The following is a 19167-nucleotide window of genomic DNA, read 5'->3' as shown; positions in this document are numbered from 1 at the left end:
ATAGAAGTTGAAAACTTTGTGATTTGGAAATCCAACTGTAAAACCAAAACTGTCCAATTTAAAGACAGGAAGTTCCTGAAAGTTTCTTTTTGTCTTGTGAACATGGATTGAGCGTGAAGGTGAGACTCTTCCTGTAAGCCCCAACCTTACTATGCAGAACTTTGAGGCCATATTTTATCTTGCAGGATCAAATCCTTCAGCTTTAGCATTGAAATCCCACATCTGAGTGGAACCACATAGATCAGAGGATCATGGGACAGAAGCACAGGTGGATGTGGCAGGAAAAGGACCACACTAACCTGAGGAGAAGCACCTGTATGAAACCCTGTGTCATCATGCAGATGGGTGGAGCGTATTTGCACAGACACCAGAGAAACACAATCTTCACAAACCGAGTGAAGCACAGGTTTGGACTCCCAAATACATGAATCCATTGATTATTTCAGCTGTCAGCAACAAGAGAAACAGGAGTTCTATGGTTGACACAAAAACTCAACACCTTCAAATGTACAAATCACAATGTTTTAATACGTATAAAACAATACACACACGCACGCGCGCACGCACACACACACACACACACACACAAGTCCCCACACAGGGGAGTAAAAGTGGGACCTCCACTTCCATGACTCCTGGTTTGTGTCACTGAACGAAGAAGGTTCCATGTGATGCTGCTCCTCCACAGTCTATAGCCAACAAGAGTCCTTCTGAGCTCCAGAGCAAGTTCAGGTCCCAGGAGGGTCAGTCCATCCCCCCAACGTCATGCTGTTTGTACGGCTGAGATACCAGAGTCCCTGCAGGAGGAGAAAAAGCTCATAAAACGGGAGAAGAACCATCAGGAACCCTCGACCATCTGTGAGCAATGCCTTAGGGGAAAGGAGTTCTGACCACTTTAGGACACAACCTTTCAATGTTAGCCTGCCACCTCTTCATTCTCTGCAGTCACGTACTAAAAACGAGCAAAACATCTGAGAACATATAATATGGTTCTGTCTTCTGTTTTTCTGCCACAAAACAATATCTGAAAAACAAAAAAATGCTCCTCTTGATGGACCATCAGCTCAACTGGAACTGCAGCGCGAGCCTAAGCTTCCAAGAAGAAACCGTTTTAGATGTTTTAAAGTTTGTTCAAACATGAAGAAAAACTGTTTTCTTTTGTGATTTGTTTAGAAGCAGAAAACCCAAAGAACCAAGCAGACTCTTTCTGAATTTGATGTCCAGGACATGAAAGTTGTTCACAAAGTCAAATTACTGCATATAAACCAAATCCGAGTCCCAAGGCTCCATCTCTGTGAGGGAAGTTGTGATGGTGGAGCATCGTCTCTGTCACAAACACACAGTAAGATAGAAGAGAGGAGGCAGCGGCAGCAGCACAGCTGCAGACAGGTGAGGAGCCCAAGCAGTGAGGCAGGGCCAGGAGGGTCAAGGGTCAAGCAGCAAGCAGATGTGAACAGATCAGCTACTCTGCAGGAAACTGAGCTGCACCGAATCCACCGTCATGAAGGCACACCAGAGCCCACATTCATGCCACAACAACAAGTCTGAGGAGGAAAAGTCACAGTCTGAGGGGATAACATCTTCCAACGGGAGTCAGTGAAATGTGGACTGGGACCTCAAAGACAAACCCTGTGGGGGTCAGAACATGTTGAACCCATGCCGTTCACATTTCTGCAAGCTTGTTTTCATGCAGACGTCTCTTTGTAGACTTCAACCTGAAGTGGGTGGGGTGTGAATGCACCTGTGCCCCCGCCCTTATTTATCCCCAGAAGGTGCATGTTAATGAGGAAAAAATGTGGAAACAGCAGCTTTGGTCAGTCAGTGAGGAAACAGATGACTGTGTACGTATGCATACTGTGTTTTTAGGTTTTTATGAACATGTGCACAAACGAGCACATCTTTTTCTGCAGAATTTTCATTCACTTGATTAAAGTGATTGAATGTTCCCACAGGTGCCCTGGACCTTGTTTCTGTGTCCTGAAGCTTCTGGGAGGTTTCAAAGTTTGAAAAAATTAAAGCTTGTTCTGAATTTTGGGATAAAAAAAAAGATTAAGCTTCAGAACTTTCAAAGAATCAGAGGCTAAATTGGGGATTTAGGATAACCAGCAGCATCTTTGTTGCAGGTTTGTTTTATGTGCACTCACATCCAGCTTTGGTTAAAAGACTTCACAGATCTAAGCAGGGTCTTTGCTTGAGCGCACACACATGCACACACACACACACACACATGCACGCAGCTTCATGAAACTGATGAAGCTCCTTGGATGAGAGGTCACATGGGTGAATAAGAATCTACATTCCCCATCATGAGAATAATGGACAGGACAGAGGAGGACTGTAACCTTTGGGTTTGCACAGTTCCCAGGTTGCCATGGTGACAGCTACAGCAGACCTCTTTGTCCGCATGTGTGAGGACAGTCCGTGTTAAACATAGCTGCAGAACCTCTGTCCCCATCTGTGACTGACTCCAGACGTGGTGGAGGAAGATGTTCGGTGACCTCCAGACTGTGGCTTCGGTGCTCCCCCAGGGAGCTGGAAGGTGTGGGGGGGGGGGGGGGGGGGGGGGGGGCAGCACAGGGGTGAGATGCTTGGAGCAGACTGCTGAAGAGTCAGCCAGACTAGCAGGGCAGCATGGCAGCAGAGCCTCCACACTCAGCAGCAGGAGTGGGGGCATGCTTACCTGTGGCTAGTCCCCCCTCTGCCCTGCACTTCATCCCTCCTCCTCCACCCAATCCTCCTCCTGGGGCAGAGGTGCCCAGGGCTTCGGCCCCCACAGGAAAGGAGGGCCGTTCACCCTTGTAGGGCTTGGGCCTGAAGGGGAAGTCTTTGTCTTTACCTTTGGAGCCTTTGGGCCGACCGGCTGTCTTCTTCTTTGACTTGCCATCCCCCTTCACTCCCAGCAGGGGGTGCACCTCTGAAGAAAAGGGGGTAAAATGAGGTAAAAAGCCACAGAGGGGAGCAACACAATATCATTTGGAATCAAGCCCCAACCGCTGACTCAAACAGACAGAAAACAAGCCAATAATGGTGAAGGAGATTCATTTTGTTCTATTATCAAAGGCTACGTTCACACTGCAGGGCTTAATGCTCAATTCGGATTTTTTGAAAAAATCTGATTTGTTTGCTAGACCGTTCACATTTCCAAGTAAATCCGAACTTTTGTGATCTCCAGTGTGACCGTGACACGACCCAAACGAGACCCGCATGCGCAGAAGCCAGAAGAATACTCAACGGTGAACGACGTCACTTGTTGTTTGCGGAGCAAACGTTAACAATGGATGTCAACAACAGTGTTGTCAAAAGCGGAGCTCTTTTTGTAATATTAAATTTATTTTCACGAAGGAGCAGCACAATTACAATCTTCTCATTTTAAGAAGGCAATGGAGTCGGGATCGTCTGTAACCACTGTTGTGGAATAGGAATGTGTATGTGTTGGGGCCGCGCCCCCCCGTGTGTGCAAGCGCGTGCCGCGATAGAGAATAGGGGTGGGGGGGGCAGTGTGTGCGCGCATTCATGTTGTGTGTTACGGAGGACGGTAATAAAAGAAGGTTTTCCCCAAAATAAATGCTATGGACTCTTTATTAACCCGTTCTGGAGAATCTAAGGATCAGAACAGGGAGGAGGAGGATCGCTTCGGGTCCCCCGCGCTTCTGAGCACGGTCGGAAAGGGGAGAAAGAAAAAAAAGTCACCGCGGGAAAGGTTCAACACCACGCTCTGCCATTTAGCTGGAAATTTTTTCAAAAACCGCCCAGTTGCGATCAGAGCCCTGGAGTTTGGCCTTAAAAGAGCGATCAGCCCAAATGCAAATATTAATCCAATCGGGGATCTCGCTTCCCTTCCACTGTCTGGTCTCTGCAGCATCGTCCACCATGGTTGATGTTTACGTTCTCGTTCCCGCCTACTTCAACGCAAAATGATGACGTTTGTTGCGTGTCGATGACGTACGGTTCGGAATCAAGTCGCCTGGCCGGTCAGACGGCGGTCGCAATTGAAAAGATCGGATCTGTGTCATTCAGACTGTCAGGAAAAGATCGGAATTGGGCCGCTTAGGGGCAAAAAATTCGGAATTGGGTCGTTTCAGCCTGCAGTGTGAACGTAGCCAAAGAGTGGAAAGCTGCAAACTGTGTGAGTGTGTGTGTGTGTGGGGGGGGGTGTAATAGTCTCTCACCATCACTCGGCACCCCCTGCAGTTCAATCACAGTAGTGCGAGCCTTCTTTTTGGTGGGACCTCCCTCTGAGGAAAGTTGCCGTTGCTTCTTGTCGCTGCCAGCCAAAGGATCCTCCGGAGTTGCCGCCTGGACCGAAGCATCTGGGGGGGGACCAAAAGGGTTTTCCTCTGGATCCTCCACCTCAGGGGCAATGGGCAGATACAGCAGGGCCTTGCAGTCCTCCATCTCTTCATCACTGCAGGAACAAACATGGTTTAGAGGCATTTAGTGAGCATGGAGACATGTGTACACCACCTCCAGCAGTAGCCTTTCACAGGTCATTTGGTCAGGTCATTACATCACAGGAAGCTGACGCCTCCTCAATCATCCGTTTGAATATTCAGACAAAAACAAAGCAGTTTCAATGTGTTCATCAGTCTTTTCTCCTGCCATACAGTTTCACACTGGATTGAGCCTAATGTGTGGATCAACATCATTGTTACTTTCTGAAGCACACATGAAAAAGGGGCGGGACTTCTGACCAAACTGGCAGCTGTTCCTGTCTTAGTGTCTAAAAACAATCCACCATCACTGCTTTATCATTTTAGAAGATTTATTCTAAGAATTTTTCACAAGTCTGATGGAAAAGCTGACATCATTTTTACTCCAAGAGGTTGGTTTACATTTGTCAGCACGTAAACCAGCTTCTGCCGTTTTCTTTAAGGGGCACCACCTCAAATCATCTGCCTCCATCTAACTCTCTCCTCTGCATCCTCACTCACACCAACCTTCCTCATGTCGTCTTTCTCTACATCCATGAACCTCCTCTTTGCTCCTCTTCTCTGCGTCTTTCTCAGCATCCTTTTACCAACATCATCACTGTTCCTCCTCGCAACATTTCCACCTGCTTCTCTGCATTTATCTCCAGAACCTCTACCATGATCTGTTTCTCTGATGGATTCATTCCTGATCCATCCTGGTCTCTCCCAAAGGGAACTTCATCATCTTCATCTCTGCTACCTCCACCTCTGCATCAGAGTCTCTAACCAACAACATGGCTGCTCTCAGCACAGACGCCTACACCTCTCCTTTTATTCTTGATGACGATCTTTAGTCACACATCACACCTGAAACCTTCCTCCACCTGTTCTAACCCGCTTGCAGTTCCTCTCCTTTACACACAGATACTCTGTCTTGCTGCAGCTGACCATCACTCCTGATGTTCCTCCACCTGCTCTCACTGCAGATCACAGTGTCATCTGCAAACATGATCCACAGAGATTCCTGTCTAACTTCATTCCTGTCTAACCTCGTCAGTCTGTCCATCACCACAGCAGTCCCTCCTCCACCTTCACTCCTCTGTCAGGTCTATAAAACATCTCTTCACCGTCTTCCAGCTCTCATTCATGTCCTGGGGCCTCATTTATAAATGTTGCGTACGCACAAAAGAAGGCGTACGCCGCTCTCTACGCAATAGTTGAGATTTATAAAAAGCAAACTTGACAGGAAAATGTGCGGTCCTTCACGCAAGCTCTGACCCAGGCGTGCGCACAAAAACGGGTGAAATGAGAAACGGCGACACCGTCGGCAGATGGAAGAAACACGTGAAAGTGAAAATGACAATACTGCCTCTCAGAAATAACATGAAGACTTCACAAAGCAAGTCTGACAATTAACAGCTACACCAACACCCGTTTGATCCATCAGCAGTGAAACAAACAAAAAAAATCAAACGAAAATTACAACAGAAATTTAAATGAACACTTATTTGCAGAAAGAAAAGTGAAATATATTCTGCAATATTGGCATGTTGTGCAATTCATCCTCATAAATAATATAGTTAACAGAACGAAATAATGTACAAAACTGATATTCTCGTCAATGTGTCCGTCTGGCGGAGCAGATAGAGGTGCAATTAGACAGACAGATGGATAGATAGAGAGAGATGCATTAATTGTCCACTAGGGAAAGTTGTTTTCATAGTAAAACATTTCTTCATTAGCTACAGAATTATGGTATTCATGCATATGCCTTTAGTTTGTTTTATTTTTGATAAAACAATGTATGGCGTATGTCTCAACCATTCAGAAAGCAACAAGAAATTACATTTGCGCTGAACAATTTCCCATTTCCACGTCGATTATTCCCGACATCTGTTGCTTGTCAGATGTAATTAAATGGAGGGAAATAAAATGCCCCATCACAATGCGTAATGACGCACAATGGCTGATCTTGCACTCTTAGAAGATGTGGCAAATGGAAGAATTCAGAGTGAACGCATCTTTAGACAGCAAGGAGACTTGCTGGCAAACGAGGACGAGTGGCTTATGAGCCGGTTCCGACGGTTCCGATTTCCCCACTGTTAGAAACTAATAACACTGTTTGCCTTAGATGGTATAAGATCACCAATATCAATTGTGTTGGTAATCATCTAAACCAGAGGAAAGGGGTATTGAAAGTACGTCAATTCACAGGTTTGCTTGGTGTTCTTGGTCTTTTTACCTGCTACAAAATGCAACAATGGGATCCACAGTGGTCACATCCACCTCTTCATCCTCTGCTGCGTCTGCACCTGCAAGGCAAACGTGTCCCACACCAAGAGACTGTTATGAGTTCTGGATATGAGAGCTTTAACTGACAGTGGAAAACAGGCATTGAACAGACGAGTATAGAAAAAGAGCTGTCCAGCACTGGAGATTCATTTCTTATAGTTGACTTTTCTGTGAGTCTTGTTTGTATGAAGATGTTTCTGTAGCCAGCTTCCCTCAATGATGACTATGTTTACACATACTCTATATAACTGGGGGGGAAAAAAAAGAGTTTAAAAATGTAACTTTTTTTATTTTACAATAATTTGTAGTTCTAGAAATAATCCATGTAAATAAAGTGAAGTGACTTTTCGTGAACTACAACATAGAATTGTTTCCTAACCCGTCTGCTCCGGTTCACTTTTGTCTTCATCTTCAATATCAAACTCGGATTCCCGCTCTTCGTACTCCACATTCTCATCCAGCTCTTTAAAGTCTGGGGCGAAGGCGCTCCAGTTTTCCTGAAAAAACAAAGAATAACCCATGAATAACCCATAACCCTGCAGGATCAGAAGCTGGAAGTTCACCCATCCTCCAGTTTGTACATTTAAAACAGAGTAAAGGTGATTCTAACAGCAAAGTTCTCCAGTATTTCACTCATGCATATCCATCTTCTCGGGACACGTACCACTTGGTTCTGTGCCCAGATGGACACGACTCCACTGGAGATGGAGGCGATAATCGGTCGGACCGGATGCCACTAAAAAGAGGTGAGATGAGAAAAGAGGGTCTGTTTCAAAAGCACAGCATGGAGCTGGTTTCCTCTGGGACCATCTTCCTCTTAGCCTAATGCTGCGTTCACACCGCCCTAAGCAATCGTACGCTCAAGCCACCACTTTCAATCAGAAGTCCATGCAAACACGTGTGTATGCGCGTTTCAGGCTTCTGTGCTGAAATCCATTGTCGCTACTCAAAAAACAGATGGACAGTGAAGGACAACTAAAAGTTAAAATAGGTGGAACTTTGACCAATCAGGGGCTCAGATTTGGTAGTGACGTATGGATGGCGTCCTTTACACGGAAATGTCAACTGTTTAAAAATTGATCATGGAGCAAAAATAAATGATGGCGTTTTACGTTTTTACAGCTGCAGAAAAATTCACCAGATTTGCACCACTTTGATATCTCTCACAGGGCGTTCCAGCTGTGAGTATCGGATAACGACACTCCAGCGTAAACACCGTGTGCTAAAACCGCATTCGTTCAGCGCGTTCTCCAATGGGACTCACATGTTTGGTGTGAACGCAGCATAAAAAGCTACGGAGTGATACAATCTGCTAAAAGCTCCTTACAGCGACGTCCAACAACAGCTCTCCTCTGGTTCCATGCAGAATCTTCACCAGATTGCCGATGCTCTTCTCCCAAATGTAGAGAGCGTGCTGCCTGGCTGAACCAGCCACAATGTACTCCCCATCTCCAGAGAAACAGCAGCGCTTCCATGGAGTCCTGGGGGCGGAACACCAGTGAACACGGGATGGACATATGCCCCCAAAGCAGAAACAACCTCCTCTGGGAATGTGACCGTGTTGGAGTTCACACACCTGTTTACCAGGTCCTGCAGTTTCTGCATGGGTTCTGGCTCACCATCCCTTCCACAGGTCAGGATTTCTCTGCCATCATACACTCGAATGATCCGATCTGCTGTGTTTATGAGGAAGCAACTGCATTGAAAAACATGGGGGACAAACCTTAGTATGAAGGACACATTAAGTGGAGGAAATACATGTTTGATCACTTGCTGATTCTGCACGTTTGCCCCCCTGAAAAGAAACTGACAGTCTGTCATCCTAACAATAGGTCCATGATAAAAATCCCAAAGAAAATTAAGCAATTAAAGAAATTTATAAAAATGTATCTACATTTCATTGAAGGAAACCAAGTGTTTGATCCCCTAGAAACCATCAGGAGTTCTGCTTCTCATAGACCAGTTAGACTCCCTTAATCAATCTGTCACCTGAGTTGAAGACACCTGTTTGAACTGATCACCTGCAGAAAAGACACCTGTCCACAGGATCAGTCCATCAGACTCCAAACTCTCCAACACGGGAAAGAATAAAGAGCTTTCTGTGGATTTAAGGGAGAAGGTTGTGGACCTGCACAAGACCGGAATGGACTACAAACCCATAAGCAAGAAGCTGGGGGTTAAGGTGACAACTGTTGCTGCAACATCACCATCAATCCACCTTTAGGTCTGGGGCTCCAAACCAGATCTGACCGGGTGAGGCTTCCATGATCATGAGGAAAGCGAGAAATCTGCCTATAACAACATGGGAGGACTTGATTGATGATCTCAAAGCAGCTGGAACCACAGCACCAAGAAAACCACCGGGAAGACTTCACACTGCAATGGTTTAACATCTTGCAGAGCTGCTTAAGGAGTCACATGTGCAGGCCCACCTGACGTTTGTCAATGAATAAATTCATGATCTGGAGAGTGACTGGGAGAAGGAGCTGTGGTCAGACCAGACCAACATGGAGCTCTTTTCCATCAACTCAACCCGTTATGATGGAGCAAGAGAAAAGCTGCCTATGACCCCAAGAACACCATCCCCATCGTCAAGCATGGAGGTCTAAACATTATGCTAAGTCAAGTCAGGCGGTTCCAAATGGGGGATGGATGGGTCTTCCAACAGGATGACAACCCAAAACATACAGCCAAGACAACCAAGGTATGACTGAAGAAGAAGCAGATCAAGATCATTGACAGGTCCAGCCAGTCTGTGGACCTCAATCCTATAGAATACATATGTCACAGCCACCAAAGCTGAATGATTTAGACATTTGTAAAGAAGAGAGGACCAAAATCCCTCCTGATCTGTGCAGAAACATGCTCATCAACTATAAGAAACAGATGACAGAAGAGTTCAAATACTTATTTTCCCCATCAATCAATTTTCTTGTGCTGGATCATGGGAGCACATTCTAAGCAGCGATGCCCAGACTTCCTTCTCCCCACCCACTTCCTGAAGCTCTTCTGGGGGGACCCCAAGGCAGTCCCAGGCCAGTCGACAGACGTAGTCTCTCTGGTGTGTCCTGGGACTTGGGTCCCCCAAGACGGTGAGACATGCCCTGAACAGAGACGGGCCTCCAGGAGGCATCTGGACCAGATGCCAGAGCCACCTCAATTGGCTCTCCTTAATGTGGAAGGGCAGCAGCTCTGCTCAGAGCTACTCCTCCTATTTCTAAGGGAGCGCCCAGCCACCTTACCCCCTTTTCATCACAGCGGTAATCAAAAATCCCGTTTTTCTGGGGGAAACCTTTTATTACTGTTCTCCCTCACTCCATAACACCAAACATGAACGCACACCCCCAACACATTTGTGCTCACTCTCGTGCTGCACGCGCTCCTTCCTCCTACACACACAGCGCGCTGACACACATCCTCGTTCTACAACCCCTATATAGTCACTTCATTAGTTAAGATTTTTAGTAGTTAGTTGTTACTGTTTTTTGTTAACAAACAATACTGCGTTGTAATTATTCATTGTATTCATTTGCGATTGCGGCCGCCGGGGGATTTTGTGTTCGGCGACGGAGATTGGGTGTGTGTGGGGGCCGGTTAACCGTGGTCACCGCGGTGACCAAAAATCCCACACCGCCACAGCTCTAGTACAGCGCTTTTCTACCTCCCTAAAGGCCCAAAGCGCTTTACAGTCACTATTAGCTGCCAAACACCGGCGCCAACCTTCTGCCAGAGGCAAAGTGGGGGTTCAGTGTCTCACCCAAGGACACTTAAAACACATGCAAGGCGCAATCGAATCTGCAATCTTCCAATCAGAGATCACCGCCCCACCCTTGCACCACGGCCGTCCCACCATGTTCATAAATTCTTGATTGTTTCTTGATTTTTTTTATCTCTCACTGTTCAAATGAACCGACCATTAGGATTAAAGACTGTCAGTTTCATTTTAGGTGCTCAAACCTACAAAATGAGCAAAGGATCAAACATTTATTTCCTCCACTGTAAGCTGCATTTGGGATTTTCTGAAGGCACTTTTAGATCCAATGTAAAAGTAATCCAGAGGGTTAATCCTATAAAACAGTGTTTTATTTTTGAACTGAACATTTTAAGCAAGTTAAGTCTGAGTTAAGTTGGTTTCCTCCACATTTCCGTCTTAAATCAAGGAGACATTTCCCACCTGCCCTTCCGGGCAAACTCAATGGATTTGATGGCGGTTGTGTTGCTGGTCCCTGTTGTCACTCTGAATGAAGCCACCAGCTCCTGTGTGTCTGTGCTTAGCACCAGAATCTGCAACACAAGAAGAAACACGTGTAACAACCTTTTTACAACAGACTCATTAAAACATGGAAGCCGTTCCTCATTAGATTCCTGTTGATACTCTAGAACTTTTCTGCAACAGTAAAAGAAAAGTGTTTTCGTGTCCAACGACAGAAAACAACAGTTTTTACCTTTCCTTTAGCATTGCCAGTGTAAATGTACTCTCCTCGTCTGTCAAAAGCTGCCACCACATTCAGGTCTGAGTCATCGTCCACAGGCAGGACGACGTGTTTGGAGTCAGACAGCGTCAGCAGGACTGGTGCCGACTTCATTGGACACACCAGCACTTTGTCCCTGAAACACGACCACAGATTCAAACGGTAAAAGTCTGGAAAAGATGCGACTGCAGACAAAAAGCTGCCTCTGTTGCTGGGGAAGACCTACATGTCTCTGGGGTGGCACTGCAGTTTCAGGATGGGTGAAGGAAAACGAAACCTCTGGTCACAGTCTCCTGTCAAAACGTCCCACTGTGACACAATGTTGTCCGTGGAGGCGCTCACTAGTTTGTGTCCGTCCCGACTCCAACTTGTTCAAAAACACAAAAAGCCCTCTTTCAGATTACTCAGTGCCTTCCAACCACGGTCCGCCCTGCTCGAACACGCCTGCCTCTGATGGCTGCCATCATCGGGCTTCTGCAGAGCTTGATGACGCCCTGAACAATTTGTACTTATGAAGGGAAACATGGAGAAGATCCACGCCAGAGTCCCCCCAAGGCCAGGGATGGGAAGGACTGATTCATGCAGCCATCAGAATCTCATAAAGAACAGATCATACAGATCATCCATTTAATTCTGTAGTGGGTTTTTTCTAAACACCTTTATACACGTACATGAAAGAAGCCTCCTCCTCCTTCTAAAGCTGAAGCCAAATGTTTAGTGTTACTTTGTTTGAACATCCCTGAACATTCATTCATTTTTTATACATTCCTAAAAGACGTTTCCAAATATGTGTAAATAGTAGGGGTCTAACAGTACACTAAAATCTCAGTTCGATTCAGTATTTCATAGAGGCTCAGTTTGGTCCATTTTCTGTATTTTTTCGATACAAAAAATTACTTATAAATTGCATTTATTTGTTTTATTTAACAATAACTAAAATTGACCTATGTAGGCGATCTGCTAAATAAAATACAATTATTAGCTGCCAGGAGCCAAAAACTTTGGATACTTAACACTGGCCTGACTTTTTTCTTGTAGACTCGATTGTTCCAGTCGGTGATGCTGTTTTAAGTTGGTTAACAGATTAGATGTCTTACTGTGGCACACACTATCTTTGTGTAACAATGTCAACACACAGCATTTGACTTATCCTACTTCATGGATGCTGACAACAAAGCTGAAGTGTTCCCCCCACACAGGAGAGCGTGAGGAGATTGGGGGGGGGGTCCTCAAGCTCTGGCCTTGTGTCTGCATTAGCCATACGTTGACATGCTCACCATCACCCCCGTCTCGGTGGAAAGTTGATACATTTGGGGGAAGAAGAAAAAAGGACCAAAATGGTACAAAAGTGAACTGAACCGAAACGGTTCAATACAACTACCTATACAGTTACACCCTAGTAAACAGTCACTGGCCTGGTGGAAAATACATTTTAGCAAAGCATCACTGAAAGCTAAGATACATAAATGTCTAACAGGGAGGATAAAGAAATGACACCCCTCCAGAGATAACTTCCACTTCGGTTCAGTGGAAAACGCAGGACAGCAGTTGGTAGAGATGAGACGGTGCCACCGCTGCAGCTTTGCTTTCTTTTGTCTTTGGCTATGCATATCCTTTTACAACTTTTATGACGTCACTGCAAAAGCATTCCAGATGCATCTTTAAAAATGGATCAATGTTTGCCTATAGTTACAAAAATGCTGAACAGAAATCTTGTCAAAGTAAAATTACACAAATGTTCCCAAAAATAGCAAAGTAAAAGTTGTCAAAACTAAAAAGAAAACACAGTAATAAAGTACAAATACTCTGAAATAACTTTGCCACTTTTAATTATCAAGAAAAACCAGATAAGCAGGTCCATCCCCACCCTTCTCATGATCTCACCAGAAAGATGAGGAAAGACTTCTTAAAATATACTGACATTTCCAAGGAAAGAAAAGGTACAAAAGTAGTTTTAAAATGAAATAAAGAAACACTAGCCGCTCACTTACTATATATATAGATATATATGCACCATTTTTGCATTTTAAATACTGATAAATATAATGACAGCAACCACTGGAGATTTGTGTACAAAGGCTTGATGAGGCAGTTGTTTCAGGAGAGGCACCTTACCACAAAGAGCAGACAGGATGGATGTGTGCACTGATAATTTTGGCAATTCCTCTTGTGAGGAAGTCCCAGATGACAATGCGGCCATCGTTGCAGCCAACAGCCAGCAGGGTTCCCCAGCGGTTGAAGGTGCACGTGAGCGCCATGCTGATACAGTCCAGAGTGCCATCCGCCTCCTACAAACAATCACATTTATTTTGCAAATCACATGAAGGGTGTTTTTGGGGGATTTTCAGAGCACAGCAGTCTATTTATCATGAGATCTTTATGATTCAAAGCTGGTGTCTCACCTCTGGGTAGTTTTGCCCAAATGACTCTAAAAGACAGACAACAAAAAGATCAATTCTATACTGAAGCAGAGTGACAGAACACATTGACCTGGCATTTCAAAAACCTAGCAGACATTTCTTCATACTCAAACCCAATACTGAGACAGTATTTGAGCTACTGGTCAATTTAAGAGTTTGAAGCATCAGCTACTAAATTCTTAAATGCAAACTAATGTAAAAGACGGGAAAACAAAGTTTGTTTCAGCCGATGTGTAGGTTCAGTTCAGTCTGACAGAGAAGTCTCATCACCCTGCTGAGATCAGCAGATAAGCTCCATCTACAGCAGGCATGTCCAAAGTCTGGCCCGTGAGGCAAAGGTGTCCAAATTTCCACCAGCCCACAGGCTCCTGTCAAAACATATAAAATATGCGACCCCAGCAGTTTGTCAGAACTACGATTTCTTGATCATGAATGGTAGGCCTGCACAATATACCGCAAATTTATCATCATCGCGAAATCAAGCTGTGCAATATGCATACCGCAAAAGACGGCAAAAATCGCAATAAATGATTACCTTAAATGTGCTAAAACAAAGTAACGGCAGCTTGAAATATTGAACAAATGAAATAAATCCCTTTATGCATTTAACCAATCAGAAGGACCCGTTTACGTTGTTGATCAATCAGATGAGCCCTTTTATGTTTGATGTTTGCCTCCCACGTCGACAAGGGTCATTTGGAGAATAATTTTTAAACTGTTGCAGTGAAATGGAAATGATGTTTTTGTTTTTTTTGGCTATTTGTTTATATACCGCAATTTATATCGTTATCGCAATATTAATCACCAATATCGCATATCGCGAGTTTTCCTCATATCGTGCAGCCCTAATGAATGGCTACATTCTGTTATTAGCCTTTGTAAACTTGATGCAGCAACAACCTGACCTTCAGAGCCTTAAAGGCCAAACGTAAAGACGAGATTCATTCGTATTCGTGATTTTTTCTTCGGAATAAGATCATTATGTGTGTTATTGTCCTGTTCACATGATTTAAAAGTATAAGTTTACAGTGAGCATTTAATAGTAAATATTTAACATTTCATACAAACCCAGTTTTTTTGTTGACAATTTTCCCCCTCAGACTTTTTCTTTATTTCTTTCTACTCTTCAAATATGAAATTCAGAGTAATTTTGGTAAATATTCATTTAAATTTATCTCTGTTCTATGTGAAGAAAATAATAGTATCCCATTGAAACAAGTTTCATTAAATAACTCATTTGCATGTAGTGTTATATAGCCTCAAAGGTTGCAGGCTGAATGGTTGGCCTCACATTTTCACCCAAATCTGACCCTTCATGCCATGGAGAAGAATCTATGCTGCACCAGACACACAGAACTGAACAAACTTCTCTGGATAGAAAAGATACAAATATTTCTCTGCCTCTTGACATCAATTCCACAGATGACAGTACAATTTAAATCCATATATTCTGGGAAGTAAAACGCAACTTGTTAACTCCAAGGATTTTTTTTTGTTGTGGGTTGACTGACTTGTGGTCTGTTTTTCTTATATTCATTGAGCTTTGCTGGTTTTCAATAAACGGTGACTTGATTTCAAAAGTAAGACTCCAATCTCTACAAGCCGTTCAGCTTGATATGTTTGGAACGCGATGGACACAAAAACAATGCATGATCCGAGCATCATCATGTTGTCCCAAAGCTAACGCGAGGAGCCAACTCTCGCTGTCCTACTTCAGTTCAAACATTCAGCAAACATGAGAAAATTCAGCTTAGAAAAAAGTCAAACTAACAAAGTTACACGTTTTATTTCATTTTGGAGAAATATTTATATCGTTTTCATTGAAACACCACTGCAGTTTTTGCTGTTAGCATGCTAGGCTGCTGTTTTATGCTAATCACAACAAACGAAGCTACGTGCGGACGCATCACCAAACTACACACATGGAAACAAATAATGTCAATTACCGAGCAGTTCCAGGTTCATTGTTGCAAATCTGTGCGTTTACAATCCGGTAATGACTTGAGAAGAGCAAGTACTTCACAGCATTTATCTAGTTTTGCTTCACATCTGCTCCAACTAAAAGATGTGGCGCCGAACCTCCAGCAAGGACCCCGGCGGTGCGGCCCGAGATGTGCCTTAACAAAATGCACCAACGAACGGGGACAAGTGTTTCTTTCTTTCTTTCTTTCTTTCTTTCTTTCTTTCTTTCTTTCTTTCTTTCTTTCTTTCTTTCTTTCTTTCTTTCTTTCTTTCTTTCTTTCTTTCTTTCTTTCTTTCTTTCTTTCTTTCTTTCTTTCTTTCTTTCTTTCTTTCTTTCTTTCTTTCTTTCTTTTTAACAAACTTTATTAACAAAAGTTAATATCCATACACATCATCAGAAGAACACAAAGAAAATGAACAAAGGGGAAAAACATACAGTGGATGAGAATACATTATAATCTTAAAGCACATTTGAGTCAATTTCAGCAATGAAAATGGGGGAAAGTTCAATGTATCTCCAGTTATTAAGATTACATTTTGTAAATAAATCACAAGTTTTTATAGTTCTTCAATTCTTTTAATTTTCGAGAGGTTCACTGTACATTTTTATTTTCACAAATGAAAAGAAGTAAAGACAGTATCATGTAGGTATATTTACAATCATGGAATTTGGCTAGAAGAAGAAAAAATTGAAAAAAACTCGTTATTTTCCATTTCTTCAAAAGAAAATCCTATAGTATTATGCCTGCAACAAAAACAAATATAATGAAGAATATTTTTTTCCAGCAAGTTTAGTACACCAGTCCAAAATGTTGTGGTACATGAACAGATCCTAAATGAATGTACAACGTTTTCTAGAAGACTATTCCAAAAAGAACAGCTGGGGTCGATATCCACACCAACAATGACAGTAAAAGCTACTTTACTCTAATGCTGTTGTTTGACCACATGTCTTTTCTGGCCAGCTGGTCGTCTTTGACAAAGTCTCGGTTAAAGTGCAGGATTTCTCCTTTGTGGAATGCTGAGTCCTTCATCATTTTCTAGACTGAGTCCTGATGATCTCTCCTTGGTAAATGCTAGCTGACTCAGAGGCTTCTCTCCTTTCTTTCCTCCAATGTGGTGGATTGGGTCAACCACGTCTACAACTTTCTCTTTGAGACACGACAGCCTCATTCCAAAAGATTTCCATAAGTCTTTTATACAGGTATATCACATTGTGTTCCAGGTATGCTAATGTACTTATGTGGGTATAAATGCATTCATAAAGACAATGGACTCTTTTTTGTTCTCATGGTTCTGCTCCCCCTTATTAATATCTTTAGAATGCTTTATTATCTTTGACTTTAATAGATTAGGGTTGTGGTTATGGTGGTGTAGTGGTCATCACTTGCTTCACAGTGAGAAGGCTGTGGTTCAAATCCTGGTTGGGCTCTTTCTATGCAGAGCTTCTATGTTATCCTCATTCATGCGGTGGTTTTCTATGACTTCTTCCCACAGTCCAAAAATATGCTTTATAGGTTATTTGGTTATCTCTAAGCCGGATGTATCAAACTCAGGCCCGCAGGCCAAATTTGGCTCGCAGTGTAATTATAATTGCCCTGCGAGATCATATCAAATGTGAATTAGAGCTGGCCCGTGGTATACACTGTACCGCTAATACTAATGCATTGCTAGTATGTTGTCAAAACTGGCAAGCGCTCCTTTTTTCTGTTAACAGTCATTGACAGCCATGCTCCAGTCACCCTCCACAAAATTCCCAAATGAAAGATGGATAACAGGAGCATTCAAGACAGGTAGGAGGCAGGTTATCTGTTCACGTAAATAAATGACAGACCTGTTTGTCTTCTGTTCTGCTGGCTGTAACGAAAGAATATAACATAAGAAGACACTATATGAAAAGGCTAAACATTACATATCAGTTGCAGGTAATTTTTCAATAAATATTGAGTTTGGCCTGTGATTTTGATTCACTGCTTTATTTTGGCCCACTGTGAATTTGAGTTTGACACCCCTACTCTAAACCGTCTCTAGGTGTAACTGTGAGTGTGTATAGCTGTCTGTCTTTGTGTTTCCCTGCGGAGGACTGGAGAACCATCCAGGATAAACCCCACCTTCACTTCACAGTAGCTGCGTAGGTTCCAGAAACCCTGTGAATCTGAGAGTTTAAGTGGGCTTATAAAGGGGATGGATGGATGTAGCATGCACAGAAAGATATTTTTGTGGAGTTTTATTTAGGTTTGTTGTCATCAGGAAAATTATTCAATCTTTTTTTTTTTTACCGGTAGTTTCCTGTAGTGCTGAGGTGTTTTGCTGAATCATCTAACCTGCCAACATGTTTCTATCCCTGTCCTTGATTACCCAAATCTGCTGCACATCCTTCTGTCTCTATTTCTTTGCTTCAACTGTGCACCTTTACCTCTCCCTCATTTGTTTCCAATTTGTCATTCAAGTCCTCATCCGCACTTTATTTGGTCTTTGCCACCTACCCCTTGAGCTGCATCTCCCTGTTCTTCTGTCGGTGTCCCATTTTTTCTTAGTAAACCTTTTCCTCTTAACACACTCCTGAACTTCTCCATTCCACCACCAAGTCTCTTTATCTGCCTTCTTCGCTTCACATGACTCACCATACATCTCCCCCCAGTCTCCTTGATTACTTTAGTTGTAGCTGTTTGATCATCTGGAAGACCCTCCTGATCTCCAAAAATCTGTTTCTACTCCTCCCTAAGAACCATACATCACTCTTCCTTTTTTAACTTCCACCACTTTATTCTCTGAAGAACAAACGCAAGCTCCCGAGCGCGTTGAGACAGTGCTACTGTGTACCTCTCAGACTGTTTGCCAAATCTTGCAGTTGCTATAGCAAGTCCAAGCTAGCCCCTGGCCGCGCCTGAGTCGGGGGGAAGACTGTTGACTTGACGGATGTCGAGAACCCAGTCATTGACACTCTTCACCAAGAAGACATGCCACCGAAGTCCTGGCCAAACAAGCTGGTTGTTCATACAGTGCTGTGTACAGGCATAATAACAGCAAAATTATGAGGAAGAAAAAACTGTGGAGGGAAAATATTTGATAAAAATATTGACACATTTCAGTCAGACAACTCATGCAGTAATAATAATATTTATTTTCACATCTTTTGTTTTGCTTTCACATTCTTTGTTTGGCAGTCACATTCCATTAAATTTAAATTTCACATTCTTTTTAGTTTGCATTTCACATTCCTTTATAATTGACATTTGACATTCCTTTATAATTGACATTTCACATTCCTTTAGTTTGGCATAAGACTCCATGCAATTTCATGAGACAAATTTCCATACACTTTTGGGTAATAACTACCCACAACAGAGCTCACAGGTGGAAGCCGGGGAGGAGGGTGGGGCAACAAACGCAGCGCTTCAGTAAAGAAGGATGAACAGCTTACACACCTGGACTTAAATAGGACGTGGAACAGGTGAGTTGATTAACTGAACCGCCCTAGGGGAGTAACCGAAGTAAACGCCTGCCTGAGTCATCTGCCCGAAATGCTCCCAAGGTCGCTCACTTCACAAGATAAAAAGATAAAATAATCAAACAAATAAAAATAAAAACACCTTAATAGACAGATATACA

General features: G+C 43.3%; 1 protein-coding gene across 2 annotated transcripts; it reads right to left on the bottom strand.

The window, feature by feature from the left end:
• Nucleotides 1-508: 508 nt before the first annotated feature.
• rbbp5 (retinoblastoma binding protein 5) lies at nt 509-15887 on the bottom strand. Of its 2 annotated transcripts, none has more exons than XM_023954688.2 (14): nt 15540-15887; nt 13576-13601; nt 13289-13461; nt 11400-11540; nt 11147-11309; nt 10876-10985; nt 8278-8397; nt 8029-8182; nt 7366-7437; nt 7081-7198; nt 6652-6721; nt 4170-4405; nt 2681-2914; nt 509-797 (listed from the first exon to the last, which is right to left on the bottom strand). In XM_023954688.2, exons 1-14 carry the CDS (start codon nt 15556-15558, stop codon nt 745-747), a joined length of 1689 nt encoding a protein of 562 aa, XP_023810456.1. In that variant the 5' UTR covers nt 15559-15887; the 3' UTR covers nt 509-744. The 2 variants fall into 2 exon arrangements, with proteins under 2 accessions (XP_023810456.1, XP_023810457.1); XM_023954689.2 differs by having other exon boundaries at nt 2837-2914; nt 15540-15726.
• Between the last annotated feature and the right edge of the window lie 3280 nt (nt 15888-19167).

This window comes from Oryzias latipes, chromosome 5 (assembly GCF_053564925.1).
Source record: "Oryzias latipes strain Hd-rR chromosome 5, Olatipes_Hd-rR_3.1".
Classification (NCBI taxonomy): Eukaryota; Metazoa; Chordata; class Actinopteri; order Beloniformes; family Adrianichthyidae; genus Oryzias; species Oryzias latipes.
Note: the sequence above shows the minus strand (reverse complement) of the source record. Positions and strands in the feature narration are given on the sequence as shown.

Coding starts and splice junctions, on each gene's coding strand:
- rbbp5 (XM_023954688.2), bottom strand. Junction 13,462..13,575: donor TTGGGCAAAACTACCCAGAG/GTGAGACACCAG, acceptor GATTGTTTGTAG/GAGGCGGATGGCACTCTGGA. Junction 7,438..8,028: donor AGCTGTTGTTGGACGTCGCT/GTAAGGAGCTTT, acceptor ACCTCTTTTTAG/TGGCATCCGGTCCGACCGAT.